Here is a 16,196-nt window from a genome sequence, read left to right as displayed (position 1 = left end):
TAAAACAAAAGATTCACTATTGGTGAAAAAAGACAATGTGACTTGGAGTATAAAAAGAAGTGATTCAAGGACAAAGGGTCATCAAGAGTTTGCAAACACTTCAACAAAAGTGCTCCAAAAAGGTTTATTGGTATCCAGGCTGCCCGGAACTTCATTCCTTCTATTTCTTTAGAAAACACCGTCGAACTCCTCGATTATTAGATCCTCTAGTTCTCCATCATTTCTTCAACCGAACTCCAAGGAAAGGAAAATCTCAACCGCTCCTGGATTCTGTCCCTACTGAACTACCGACCGAATGAACTCAAATCGTTGATCCGGAAGTCTGCACAATCTAGTGCATCCAAGGTAGATATATATGAACTTGCGGTTTCTTGTAAACTCTCTCCCTTGACCAGTATTCAATAGGATAGGATGTATTCCTTTTTGTTAAATTAAATTGGTTAATTTAGTTGTTAACACCAAATCCGAGTGATTCACTTCCGAGCGTCTCCCAATCCTCCTCCATCCCGAATCCGACCATCTGCACATGTGACCACTCGCATGAATCTTGAATTTGCGGTTTCTGTGTCTATCCTAGAAGACACTGTGGTGTCAGTCCTGACAAGGCGCTAAAGAGGTGCCGACCCTCTGGTTACAAATACATTTAATTTAAAAAATGCATTTAAATAATTATAATGAGATAATATACAGAAATTTTTGTACTTAGATTTAAAATATGTAAAATTGAAAAGTAAAAGGATTCCATGTTTAAAACTGCATTGACAACATGATAAAAGAATGAATGTTTAGGTAGAAAAAGATTAAAATTAGATGCGGAAAAATGAGATAAATTTTGAATTAGTCTAGTAGGGATGCAGTTAAAGTATCTAGTGCAGAGAATAACCGATTGAAATAGTTATAAAATAATCATTGATAAATACTCTGTACACATCAATTATTTTTAAGGAATCCAAATCTTATTAATGCCATCTTACTTCAGTTTAGTGTAGTGGTTTCCAAACTTTCTGAACCTCCACCTCCTCTTTTTCAGAAAAAAATATTGCACCTTCCCTCAATTTTCATAACAATCTAATTTCATAAATACTATCTTTATAATTTATTTAATGCCCTACAAAACCTTTATACCTTATTTTAAATAAAGTATATTGTTCACTGGGACTTGATCTTGTTGAGATGTTTCAGTAAGAGTGTGGATGGATTTTTAGCATTTGTACCTAAGTCGTTTGGACGAGGATTGTGAATTAGGCATGACCGTTTTGCTGATTCATTTTTTCAACATTGATTTGACTTATTTTTGTTTGTCTGTATTAAAAAATGATAATTTGATAAAAGCTGCCTGCCCTTTGCAATAGTCTTATGCCCCACAGATTGGAAAACACTGGTTTAGTGTATGGAAAGTGACTTAATTTGTTAAACCAAAAGTAAATATTACAAAATACATAAGAAACTTATCAATAGCAATTTCATCACTTCTTGAACTGTTGATTATATGGCAGACAATAATCAATCAGGGTTTGAAAATTAGTGAAGAAGAAAGATCTTAAAAAATTCTTAATGATCAAGTTTGGTGACAATGATGCCACAAGACTCTTTTTCTGATAGTTAAATTTTTTATTAGTTTATCAATATGATATTTGTAGGTTAGTTTTCATCAAAAATTACACCTAGGTTATTACAGAAAACAGAAAAACATAGTTAATTTGCTGCTTGTAGATGTAAAAAGTTTGAATTTCTTAAAAATAAATAACACATAGACACTGTTTTGCTTAAATTAATTATAAAATTAAAAGACCCAAGAGCAGTGGTTAAAATATTAAGATTAACTTGTAAAATGAATGAATCAGATTGATAATTTTCAGATTGTCAGCATAGGCTATTCTTTTAGGTTAACATGGGGATAATGAAATCCAAATAAGTAATAAAAAGAAAGGCTGTTTAAAATAGAACTCCTGAGAAATTCCACAAACTGGTAAGAAGTTACAAAAATGAGAAGTCTCCTAATTTAATTTTACAGGCACATGATTAAAGGTAATTGTTTAATTAAGTTAAAATAGTAGGATGAACATCAATGTAGTTGTGTAGGTCGTCTAACAGAAAAAAGAATAACTGAATCAAATGCCTGAATGATATCAATGTACACAAAATAAGTAGAATTTTATTCTCCTCAAAATTATTAGTTATTTCAAGTTGAGTAGGAACTAAATTAGTGACAGTAAAATGAAACTGGATGCCAGTATTGAATACAATTTAATCTAGTTTCAATTGGGTAATATAATCTTAGATATACAAAGTTCAGAAATTTTTAGCTGCAGACAGAGATATAAGTCTATATGAAGAAGAGTTTCCTATAGGAATTACAACAATAAAAGAAGAGTGCTGCTGTTCCAGAATATAATCTTCCTGAATTATTGCAGTAAATGTGGGAGACAAAAAAGAAATAATAGGTAAAGTATTCATACAAAATATAGCTGGAATTAAATCAGGACTATTATAAGAGTATAATAGTCTTAAACTAGCTTGACAAACAGAAGATGTAAAAGAAATGCCTATAAAGGATTTGTTAATAACATGTTAATTTTATTTTTTTACACAAGGTAAAATGTTAAAATCTATTTTTAAAATCATCAATGTGGACATTAAAAAAACCTCTCACCAGGGACCATATGCTGACACTTATTGGAGAATTTTGGGATAAATTCCCAGGTCTTGGTATCCTGTGTAAGCTGATTTATGATAGAAATGAAATAATTATTACAAGATATTTTGTTAGGTAAATTAAAAACTTAGAGTGGATGTCACGCCAACAATTGTACTGATTCAAGAGAAAAATTCACATAAAGAGGTGTTAAAGAACCATTAAAAGAAATGTTTTATTTTCTTGCAAGTGCTTTTGACGTATTTATAAGTGTCGTCTTCAGGCAGAAACAGAATTAAATAAATTTTCGAACAAACTTTTTAAAAATTAGAACAAAAACAGCATTAGCTACATAGAACGTAACAAGTTTAAAAATATGTGTGTTAACATCATTGTGCATGCGCCTTACTGAGCAGAGAACAAGAACAGTGTTAGCTGTTTAAAACAATAAAGCTTAAAGTATTGATGTAAATATGTGTAATAACATCTTTGTGTATGTGCCTTACTGCACAGAGAAGGCTGGGGTATAGAAACAGAGTTAATGCAGGTGTTTTACCTGTTTGTACAGACTGATCCAAATCTTGGGCAACTCAAGGGTGGGAGAGTTGCAAGGAGACATCAGTGTGGTGAAGAGGGCCTCTCAAATGTACACCAAATTCCTTTTGTCACAGCACTTGAGCATCACCACACGGTCCTAAAGTGGGGTGTGTTGGTGCTGTACAACCAACTTGGCCAGTTCAGTGTCACAGCTACCCCCTGCGACAGAACATTGGTGTTCTGCTATGTGACTGGACAGCATCCTGGCGGTTGCCCCAATATAGTGGATGTGTGCCTCCGACACTGGGTTTTCCAACAGAATGGAATATATGCCAGACTTTTCTAGGATTGAAAACTCGTCTCGGTTGTTACATAAAAGCCTCCTCAGACAAGGGCACGGAGTAATAGTTAAAAGTATGGAAAACTTGGGCTGTAAGGCAGCCACAAAATGGGAGAGAGGGGCGGACTTATTAAATTTATATTACTCCAAGATATTTTGCATTCAGAATAAAATTTTAGCAAATAACATGATGTAAGTATAAATATTAAGGATTGCTTGGTAATTTCCACAGTTGCAATTCTTTTCACATTAAATTTCTTAAGAGATTTGTGAAATGTATTATATATTTTTTTTTTTTTGCATGGTAGAAAAAGAAATTATATGATGAAAAATGCCATATAGATAGTGAATTTTCTGGCTTGGGTCTGTTTTCATGTTATAATATGTTCAATTAAGAGAAAACAAATAAGTTTCCTGTTGGCTTTAGACTACATTAAAGAATTTGTTTGCTATTCCTTGGAGCAAAAATGTAGACAATAATTCAATAAATAAAGCTGAGTGATTGAATGCAAAATCATCTACAGAGTAAGCTGAGATCAAAAGCTCTTTAGAGAAAAACAAGAATGAGGAAAGAATTGTTCCTGATAGAAAGAAAGTGTTGTTTAAAATTGAAAAATAATATATATAGTTCAAGTAATTCTAAAAAATGGTTACAAGGATAACAAGCATAACCTGATCTGCTTGTTATCCTTGTAACCATTGCCACACAATAAATTTTAAAATTATAAAAGCTATTATACAAGACAAAAACTAAATAAAATATGAAAAAATGGATTCAACTAAAGAATGAGGGGCATAAACAACAATAATGATCAACAAAAATTTAGGTAGTTCAACAACTATGGCAGAAATTTTATATTTAAAAATTTTTAACACAAATAATGAGTGAACTAGTAATATACCATTACCTCAAGCATTAGTTTTTGAAGAAAATAAGGAATTGAAACCATTTAAATTAATCATACTTTCAATATCTGTTATTGCCAAGCTAGCTCTCTGTGGTGGCAAGGAAGTTACTCGTACAATAATCATTAAGTAGTATGGGGATATGGGGAGAAAATATTTCAATATAAAATAAGCATTTATTTTTAATTGAATTGTATATCATATTGAACTGTATTCTGTATATAAATATTAAATTTAAATTTAGAATGCTGTCATAATAAAAATAACTTCTAAAGATCTATAAAATTAATTTTAAAATATTTAGATCGAAATTTATATTACTCCAAATTATTTCCCTTCTTTCTCTCCTGTTTTCTTTTTTGATGATGATAAATTATTATTTCTTGAATACATGAATTTCAATGAATTATTTTTTAAATTAAATATATTGTTTGTTTTTTCTGATATATTAATGAAATATAATGTATTGTAATACAGTGGAACCTTGCTTAACAAGCACCTCTCACAACGGGTATTTTGCATAATGAGCAAAATAAATTGTGAAAAAATGACACTTAACGAGTGGCCAGTAGAGGGGAAATCTCAGATTGTACGCATGCTCCATCAGTCCGTGTTTAGCACTCATTCAGCTAGCATTTTAGTGTCGCTTGTTATCACACATTTTTCCAAACTTGTATTCACACATATTATGTATAACCACCAACGACCATAGCCCGTTATATAATAAACACGCCAAACGATATGCCAAATTCTTGGGCTATGTAAAGGCTATAATTACATATTAGAAATTAATTAATTTGACTAGAGGTAGGCAGTTATGCTTCCATCTCGTATTAAATTTAATGATTGATTCCAAATTAAATTCCAAAAATGTCTAAATTAAAAATTAATTATTTTATAATTATTAAATTTAATACGAGATGGAAACATAACTGCCTACCTCTAGTCAAATTAATTAATTTCTAATATGTAATTATAGCCTTTATGTAGCCCAAGAATTTGGCATATTGTTTGGTGTGTTTATCAGACAAATTATCTGATTTTTTTTTTTTTGTTTGTTTTCTGTAAATCAAATTCACATTTCAGGTTAGTTTATTCCACACTAGAAGAAAAAATGACAATACATGCTCCTTAACAATGTTTATTGTATAATTTTCTTTGAATAAACATTATATATAAAATATTTGAGAATTTTTTTCAGCTTAGAATGCATTATTGTATTTTACATTAATTTATATGGAAAAAATTGTTTTGCTTAACAAGTGTTTTGCATTATGAGTAAGACTCTGGAACGAATTATACTCGTTAAGCGAGGTTCCACTGTATTATTGGTTTTAATACATTATCATCAGTTTAAAATACCAATAGAAATACTTTCTTAATTTGTTAACTTCTAATGTTTGATTTTTCATTTTGCAATAAACAGCATTATTTATTTAAAACTTTATTTCAGTTTTAAATTGTTATTTTTGAATATCATATTTACATTAACAGTGGGTGATCGGTTAATGAACATAATCCATTCCAAGACTTTTTTCATTATCCAAATTGTTTGTTAACCAATTATCGACTTACCATAGGTGTTGATTGGAATTTTAATTAATTTGTTCTGGAGACCCCAAAAAATAAAAAATATACTTTCTTACTACGTTTATTTATATGTAATAATAAAAATACATATATACACAGTCTTGCATTTTTATTAGTCGTGTTTTTTTCTGTTTGTGCAGGTTAAAGAATCTGTCTAATGTCGATTACTTTTCCATCTCCTTCAGGATTTTTCAGAAGTAATTAGTAGCATTGTAATTGTAGAGATCCCTAAGCCTATTAATCTCAACCTGGTTTGCTGTCATTCTAAGACTGTTGTTCTGACATCCTCCTACTTCTTCAAAAAAAATGTTTAATAGCAGATATTGGCATTAATCCTCTTTTTCAGAAGAAAAAAAAAAGTATCTTGCCGAGTTTCTTGGTGTTCTTCATTCGTCGTCGTCAGATCTGTTTCAGGTTCCATTATGAGCTCTTCAATGTTCTTTATTTCTCAGATGTGATTTTTGTTATTCCTTTAGCTGCTTGAGTCTTCTTGATTATACTATATCTTTCTTAAATAAGATTAAACTGCAGTCTACTGTAGACCTGTTCAAGCCATACTGCCCAGCAACATTAGACATCTTCTGTCCACTCTCTACGTTTGCTATCATACTCTCACCTTTTGAAAAGAAAAACCCACACAAAACTTAACGAGTGCCTGCCTGACAGTCTCGCGAATACTATAAAAATATTGTTTCTGTTAGAAAAATAAAATGCTGGAATTACAAGAGAGAGTTTCAAAGTTCAGAGTCATACTATCTGATCAGTATACAGGGTGCATAGGAAAGTCTCTTTAACCAGAAAATTCTTGCAAACGGAGAGAGCTACAGCTATGCAAGTGAGGTAACAGTATAGTAAAGCGACTATGCCTGACTTAATGCAAATGACAGCAGTGCCCCTAGTGGCGAAATTTGGAAGATAGGCAGTGCAAATCGAAAACAAAAACAGATAGAAAGTTTTAGAGCGTCAATTAATTAGTACGAAATGACATGTGGTTTACACGGCTAAGATAAATTGTCATTTGTATTCTAAATGGAAAATTTTTTGCAGCAATCTTGACTGGGATCTGATTCTAAATTCATAGTCGGGAATGTTACTGCTGGGTTGTCTGGCCAGCTTTTGATATGTGAGAAAAACAAAAAATGTTTCTGAAATTGGTTCTTGAAAGCTCCATGTTACTAAAGTAAGGACACGAAGTACAGAGACAATAATAAAAAGCATATGGTATCATTTTGAAGTGCCAAGCTTAGAACCAAAGAGAAACAAGAAAAAATTTGACTTTCATTTCAGGTGCCATAATTTTTACTTAGCACAATATATTTTTACATTTCAGATGTTTTTCTTTGGATATCAATTGTTTTTTTTTTTTTGACTAATTTGACAAGTTTTTCATTATCTATTGGTTGCAAGTTATTTATGACTATTTATTATTGCTTCTATAACATAATTTGCTCTTCAAACAGTCAGTGAAAAAACAATGAAAAAAATAAAATTGAGATTGGAATATAACTGCAACAAACTGAAAGAAAAAAGAAAACTGCAAAAATGTAATTAATAGGATTGTTCCAGCTTATTATTTACTGGCTTAAGTTCTTGGGGCATTATTGTATGCATTGGTTCAAGACGACTGATATTTTTTTCCAAATTCATATTTTAAAATTTTTTTATTTACTTGAGTTTAGTCAACTGTCAGTAGGAAATTAACTATTCCTGTAGTAGCTGGAGCAGGGAAAACTATTTTATGGACCAGTTTATTGTGTCATTCATTAAATCATTGTTTTTTTTTGCATTTTATTGTATTTAATTTTTTTTCTTTAAAATGATTAAATTTAAATCAATTTATGATAATTAACAAATAAAAGTGAAATTTTTTTGACTGTTAAGATATATTGTGTTTCTTTATGTACTCAGTTTTTCCAATGTAATTTGTTATATCCATTTTTGATTCTCACCATAAATTTTGATAATTTTTATAGAGAAATTTTAAATAAAAATATTTGGATACCAGGGGGTATCTTATAAAGGAATTAGTGTGACATTTTATAAAGGGAAAGACTAGAGTCTGGGTCTCACATTTCAAATTTGCTGGAGTTGGAGTTGGACTATTTGTTTATTGACGCCACCTGCTGCAGACACTGCCTATAATTCTTATTTGACTGTTTTTAATATAAATTGGAATATTTTCAGGTAGAAATGGACATTCTGGGAAAAATTTTCCAATTGGGACAGTGTTCCAAATTGTACATATCCTGAAAACTTGGGACTTATGGCAGCTCTGTCTGTACTCCTTCATTTAAGCTAAAATTGATGGCAATAAGCCTTACAGTAAAAAGTTACAAGAATCATAGAGAAAACAATTGAACCATTGATCATAGATATCAATTAGTTATGATAAAGATTGCATCTATATAACACCAATCTCTAATTTACTTTTCTGAAATGCTATCCAAACTATTACTATAAATATCAACAACTAAAACCTAATAATTATATATTAAAGCCAAACGATTGCTTGATTATATTGCACTATATTACTACTATTATTAATAATTAAATGCTAAGTAATTTGGCACATCCTCTGTTGCTAAATTTAATAATTATAATTAAATTAATATTTTAATAATTAACTTAGAAGATTCTGGAAGGAAAGAATCAACCTGAAGAGGGACTCAAACTTGCAACTCCTGCTTACTGTGCAGTCATGTTGCCAATTATGCTATCTGGACCTTCATCCAATCTTTGCTTCCAGAACTATTAATTTAGATATAACTAGAACTATTACTTGTTGCACCAGCTGGAGACAACTCAGTGTCCACTGGCAACATGACAGCATGATAAGTGGGAGTTGTGGGTTTGAGTCCTGCTTCAAACTGATTTGTTTCTTTCAGAGCTTTCTAAATTACTTATTAAAATATTAATTTAATTATAATTATTAAATTTAGCAAGAGATGGTCTAGTGCCAAATTACATAAACTGGCAACACTCATAATTGCTTATGATGGCAGCTGGAGTTTTGGAAGTTATTACACAAGTTGTTTAATATTGAACATTAAGATTAATGTGAAAATTGTGTTTTACATTTTTCAATTTTTATGTTTTATATTTTTCTTTAATACATCTACCTGGTGTTATGTGGAGGAATGATGTTTGATGATTTAATTTTTATTATGTTATATTTCTTTGTTCTAAACAGACTTGTAATTGGGGTTTCCTATAGGTTAATTTGGTAAATAAAGTAAATAAATTATTTCTTATAGCTTTATTTTGTATCCAGTTTTTATTTATAGTGTTTATATAATAATTTTATATAATTTTGTAATGAATAACTTTAATGCCACATAATTTAGAATCACAAGAAAGTTTGTAAAATCCAATTATTTTGTATTCAATTTTGTTATTGTATTCACTCCCATTAAAATAGAAAAAAAAATGAGATTACTATGTCTAAAACTTTCTCTATGTAAAATTTAAGTTAGAGACATTGCAGAAAATATAAGTAACATTTGTAAATTTTTTTTAAATTTATAAGTTATATAGAATGTTGTAAGGCAGGCATGTCAAACTCGTATGATATTACGGGCCACGTGATCTATTTTGTATTAAGTTGGGGCCGCATGTTTTCAACGTTTAAAAAATTAATATACAAATATCAGTATGGCTGACGGCCACACAAACATGTGTTGTGTGTCGGATTAGATCGCTCTGCGTTCTATCATATTTCTAATTGCTTGTGTTTTTATCTCCGTTCGGATTCGGCTACCGTTTTTCATTTGGCACCTCGTGTCAGTGCGCAGTGTCCCGAGCGATCACGTGACCACACGCGACGCCAGCATCAACCAAAAACTTCAAACATTCCAACTTCAAGTGTCAAAGCTCAATATTTAAAAATTTTTAAAAAGTCTCGGCGGGCCACAACTTATGTATTGGCGGGCCGTGTGTTTGACATGCCTGTTGTAAGGTAACAAAATGTTTCCTCAGCTATTTGGATTATAAAAATTCTTATTGATCATTTGAAAACAATAGGTTTGGACTGTGATGACAAACCACATTAATAAACATTTAAATGTTATGTTCTGTCATGTTTAAGAATGTTCTAATGTTCCATTAAGGAATAATTAAATTAAATGATGATGTGATGTTTAATTTTTAAATCGTTTTTGTTTAGTTATAAAGATATATCTTTTTAATGCAAAAATACAAATAATTTCTAAAAAATTAATTTTAATGTAAGAAAGAACCAAAAACAATATGAACTCTGCTTGATACTTGTCTTGCAGATCTCATTATCATCTTGATTTAGAAAGTTGTCTCACAGTTGGTTAAACATAATTGTTTTTCTGTTAATTACAAGCTAAATATGTTTATCAAACTATAAATTTTCCTTTGCCAAATAAAACATGCAATGTAAATGTTACAAGCAAATAGATTAACAGGAAAGTCTGTGTGTGTGTACAGTAATTTAGCATTCTAATGACAAACAGAACTGATAACATTTTCTGAAAGAAACAAAAATGCTTTTATGTTACGAAATGATGTTCCATCTGGTAACCATTATAGCACCTGAAGAAGAACTCAGAAGGAGTTAGAAAACATTTGTCTTCAGATAGTGTTTTGTTTTCTTCACACTGGTTATTGGTTCTATATTCATCATTACATATTTCCCAGTGTAGTGTGGTATGTTATTTATAAATAATAAACATCTTAAAGCCCGATGTGTATAATGAAGTAACAAACGATTGCCTGAAAGATCAGGCTATTGGGCGTGTTATTTAATTTGGCATTCAATAATGCAAAATGTCTGGTAACCTGGCTACTTTTCAAAGGATATGCTGGTGCCAGATGATGCAGTTCCATCGACATTGATTGTCTAAAGAATATATAAAAACATCTTGAAACCCAATATATTATTATTAAGCCAAAATATACAGGATTACATCGAGCTAAATTTTTGCAATTATTTTAAATTAATTTCTAAATAATTTGTCACTAGAGGGAGGCATTAGGTGCCATCTCTTATTAATTTTAATAATTATAATTAAATTAAATAATGTAGAAAGTTCTGGAAGAAAAGAATCAGCCTGTAGCAATACTGAAACTTGCAACTTCTATTTACCATGTAGTCGTGTTTCCAGTTGCGCTACTCAAGCCTTCTGGCCTATCTTTTCTTCCATACATATTCAATTATGATGTAACCATACTTGATTACTTACATCTGACTGGGGATGTCTTCAATGCCCTTGTCCTATAATCACCCACAGGGAGTGGCAAGAGTGGGTTTGAGTCTCACTCTTTTCTTTCTGAACTTTCTAAACTATTTAATTTAATTATAATTATTAACATTAATAAGAAATGGTGGCACCTAATGCCTCCTTAATCTAGTTATTAATCTATTTTAGTTTTTTACATTAATTTGAATTTTTAGCAAATGTTATGTCATATTTTTTAGCAATTTGTATTCTTCCATGTTTATTTGAAACTTTAAAAATCAGTAAAAAGCTTGTTTTTTGAGCACATGGAAAAAATTTTTTTAAAATTGTGTTCTCTTGATTTAAAAAGAACTTTTGTTCATTATTCTTTTATGAACTTGTCTGACAAAGATGATAATACGTCATCAAAAGTATGTGTGTGTAAATTTTGTTTATAAAAAAAATTAATATTTCACATGTTCATGTGTATGGGCCATAAATCATTTGAATGCTGATTTTGTTTATTAATGTTTCTGTAGGCTATTTTAATCAATCTTAACACAATATGATAATGCATTATATCATCTGATTAAAGAGTTTAAAGAGCATGCATAAAGAAATAGGAAGTATAAAGCAGTGTATACTAATACCAAATATACAACAATGTTTGCAATGTTTAGATTGCATGTAATTTATCTAATTTTGCAAAAATGTAAGTGTTTAGTAATCTGGCACTTTTGATAATACAGCACCATTTTGGTTCTGTAGATGCTGATTAACAAATTTCTTACATCAGTTTATTCAGTTAAAATAGTCTTATTTCTTACATCCGTTTATTCAATACAGTTTATTAGAAAAAAATATTATTTAATTTTTATAATATAATGGAGATTGTTACAAATACATTATTTTATTGAAATATCAGTAGAGAGTCGAAAATCGGAATCAATTGGGGACTGGGGTTGTTCAGATTAGTGATTTGTTTCGATTACCGATTATGTACGAAAAAATATATTAACCTGTCCGATGTTCAAAATTTTCTCTGTTGCGTGTCGCTTCATGTTGAATTTTCATCGATTTTAAGCCTAACGAAAATTTTTATAATAATAATCAAAGCTATCATATCGTTAAAAATTATTTCTTCATTTTGTAAAAACAAAATAAATATATTGAAGAATATAAAAACATGAAAATTATACTTAAGAAGTAAATCTAGTATCAAAAACGTTCGATTCAGCTCGACACAGTCCGACTGAAAATCATTCCGATTACCGCCGATTCCAATTACCGGGGTTTCGATTAACGACTCTCTACTGTACTTCTTCTTGGCTTTGGAAAAAATTATTATTATTAAATTTATTGCTTTCCTACATCATTCATTATAAATAATATATATTTTAATTTCAAACTATATTATTCTAGTTTTTTAAAGAAATGTGTAAATTATTTTTGAATTTTAAAGATATTATTTAATTTTTATCAGGCTGAAGTTTGGAGTGTCTTTATAGCGACATTACGAAAAAGTCTACGTAATTTACAAGCATGTAGTGAAGTTGGTCTTATTGAACATGTATTATGTAGGTTACCTCAAGTCGAAGAAGTAGTTGCAGGTAAGTAAAGCTAATTTTGAATATTGTTTCTTTTTACAGATTTAATTAATTTTATAACTAATTCAGTAATAGTTAATAATAAAAATATAAATGACATTTTTATCTAATTACTCTGCAGTTCTGAAAATACTTTGCCAGTGAAAACAATGAAAATTTAAAAAGCTTCAATTATAAGAGATAATTTCATAAAATATTTCTTAATAAATTGTAAATTTTCAAAACTTCTATGTTTTTATTTTTACATCAATTTTTTTTTTTAATATATATTTTAATAATAAGTGTAATGCCCTTCTATATTGTATTATTCCACATCATGTGTAGAATATTTTCATTTTATACATTCATTTCATACATTCATTTCAAATATTTTCTTACATTTATATTTTTGGGTTTGGGTTGTAATTCTGAAAGACACAATCCCAAATGTTGAAATCCTGAAAAATCAAAATACCAGAAAGCTAAAATCTTGAAAATCATAATCCTGAAAGATTAAAATCCCAAAAATCGAAATACCGAAATTCCTAAAACCTCAATTCTCAATGAAAAATTTGTGGTCTGAGATTTCCGCATATCCTAAACAACATAGAAGCATGACACAGCAGTTGGGAAAATTTAGTAGGGAATGTTGGTGAATATTGAATCATTGAAGAATTTCATAGTGCAAGACCATGTAGAAAATGAGTAGGCCTATAAGTGTATTCTCCAAGGAGAATCATGCCCTGAAAGGAAAAAAAGCAGATACAGTGAAATTTTGGTATAACAAACAACAGTTTAACAAAATTTTTGGTATAATGAATATATCTTGAATCCCCACCAATTTCCTATTCAGCTCAATTCAAGAATGTTTCAGTTTAATGAATACCACTATAAGAAAATTTCAGTTTAATGTAATAAAAATTTTGTTTGTTATGAAAGAATAGTTTCATTATAATGAAATCTATAAATGCAGAAATCATTCATTATTAGTAAATGCTATATATTATGTCAAACAGTCTGGCAACATTAATTTTAATCCTTAGTTATGGTTTCATTTTTGATGTTATTACTCTACAGTTTATTTATTTTTAAATTTATGAGAAAAAATGGAGAAAAAACAAAAAATGAAAGCAGTTTTCTTTGGAAGAGAATAATAAAATATTAGATAATGTGCAAAAAGGAAGTAAACAAAAAGATACATCTGACAGTCTACTGGAATGCTGTGTCACAGTACTGGATTTTATTGAAAATGCTTTAATTAAAGAAACAATGAAAACAAAAATTAGTTTTTTTTACTATAAAATAACAGTTTCAAGCAGAAATAACAAAGAGAAAGGATTCCAACTAATCTGTACTACTATATTGTTATTTCAGTTGTTTGCTTGTGATATATTTTGATAATTTTTTATTACAGATTAATTTTTATTTAATTTAATATAACTTACATTCTGAAAATGTGAAATTTGGTTCCATATAAATACTAATAGGCAAATTGCATTTTTAAAAACTTTCTTACTTCAAAATGTAAGCAAATTATTATTATTATTTTATTTTTATTATTAATAAATTTCTTTTATTCTTGCATTTTTGACTGTATTTCAATGGTTGCCTCAATTTCATTATACCAACATTTCACTGTAATTATCACAAAACAAGACTTCAAAATATAGTTAATGATCGCAAAAGTTGGCCAGCTCTTATGGACTACTACCATGCAATTGCCCACAATATTTCCATGTAATATGTTTTTGCTTATGTTGATATTTTTATTTTATTCTCCACTATTTAAAATTTTCAGCATTGATTTTTATAACTCTTAATACTATATATTTGATTTTAGTTACTATTAATGTAATAATGGTCAATGTGTGTGTATTATGTACAGTGCATACATTGACTATTACTGTTATTAAATCTTTTATTGTGTAAAAGAGACTATGAAATGTTCTGCCGTGTATTTATGAGTTATTCAAATAAATTTCATTTAAAAATGTAAATAAATGTCTTTTAAACACTTATTATTATTATTTCTAGGATTATATTTTTGAGATTTTAATCTTTTGGGATTGTGATTTTTCAGGATTTTGAACTTTTGGGATTTTAACATTCGGGATTGTGTCTTTCAGGATTATATAATTGGCACCATATATTTTTTATAGTTTATAAATAAGTTTTTTATAAAGATGTAAAAATTGTAATTTGGATTATAAATATTTTGTTGTTAATACTGATGATGAATTTCTTTAGTTTTACTAATAAACTTCTAATTTATTACAGTTTATTGCTTTATTTATTAATTTATCTGTTACAATATCAAAGTATTGCAACAAATGGTACAAATTTGTAGATATGGTATACTTTTGGTAACTCAAATCTTTAGTAATCCACATTAAAATATAGAAAGAACTCTCATATACAACAGCCTAATTCAATTAGTGTTGCCAAACAATCTACCAGATTATTTATTGGACCTTATTAAGGCTAATACAGCCTGATAATCTGGCAGAACTCTTACTTGTATTGATAATAAATGATGTTCGTCAAACAGAATTAAACAAAAATTGACAATTTTATTTATTAAAAAATATGGTAGGTTTTTTCTGTAGCTAATTTAATATTTAACTTAAAGCTGTTATACTTGAAATTTTATTTGATAATTTTTTTTCATTCTTCTGTATTCAGCTTTTTGCTGTTTTGAATACTTTAGTATTAAATAGTTTTAAATTATCAAATTCACTGTATTTGATTTAATTTTTTTAAATTTATGAGCAATGTTGATTTTATTTTATGCAAATGACATTGATTTGCTAGAGGTATGACTTAATAATATATTCACTAAACATTTGAGGAAGAGTTATAATTTATTGACATTATAAATAAAAGACACTTTGAGAAAATTACCAAATTTTTGCTCACATAATCTAAGGAAAATTCTAGAACAAAAAGAAAACCTTTGCATATCCTGCACTGTCATATACCCTGTGCCTATAGGAGCAGCCATTGCTTCACAGATGCAAGTATATAATCACAGTTTAAAATTGGTGCATAACTTATCTCATTGCATAGCTCACAATCCCATTCAAATTGTCTTTTATTTAACACAGATGACTTGAGGTTATATGAATGGAAATACAGTAGAAAATTTTTTTTTGTTTATTGCATACATATATATTTTCATAATGTTTTTTAAATTTGTAGGCTTATAAAAATATAGTAGACTTATTTTTTTTTGTGAAGGCTGAAATAGAAATTTTTGGACTTCTATCTGAATGTATATGTTTAATGGAAATCCATGATGTTATGATGTTCTTGTTACATATTAGGGAGAAATTCCAGAAGATTTTTAATGGAATTTATAATAAACTAAAGGATGATGATTTTGTACGTTTAAAAATAACTGAAAATGTCTATCCCAATTT

General features: G+C 28.9%; 1 protein-coding gene across 1 annotated transcript in view; it reads left to right on the top strand.

The window, feature by feature from the left end:
- The window catches only part of rg (rugose), a 209,974-nt gene that overhangs the window by 14,426 nt on the left and 179,352 nt on the right, over positions 1 to 16,196 (top strand). The window contains exon 3 of the mRNA XM_067286654.1: positions 12,675 to 12,801. Coding sequence (XP_067142755.1) covers positions 12,675 to 12,801 — 127 coding nt within the window. The remainder of the gene's footprint in view (positions 1 to 12,674; positions 12,802 to 16,196) is intronic.

This window comes from Centruroides vittatus, unplaced genomic scaffold (assembly GCF_030686945.1).
Source record: "Centruroides vittatus isolate TY-2023 unplaced genomic scaffold, ASM3068694v2 scaffold_386, whole genome shotgun sequence".
NCBI classification, from domain to species: domain Eukaryota; kingdom Metazoa; phylum Arthropoda; class Arachnida; order Scorpiones; family Buthidae; genus Centruroides; species Centruroides vittatus.
Note: the sequence above shows the minus strand (reverse complement) of the source record. Positions and strands in the feature narration are given on the sequence as shown.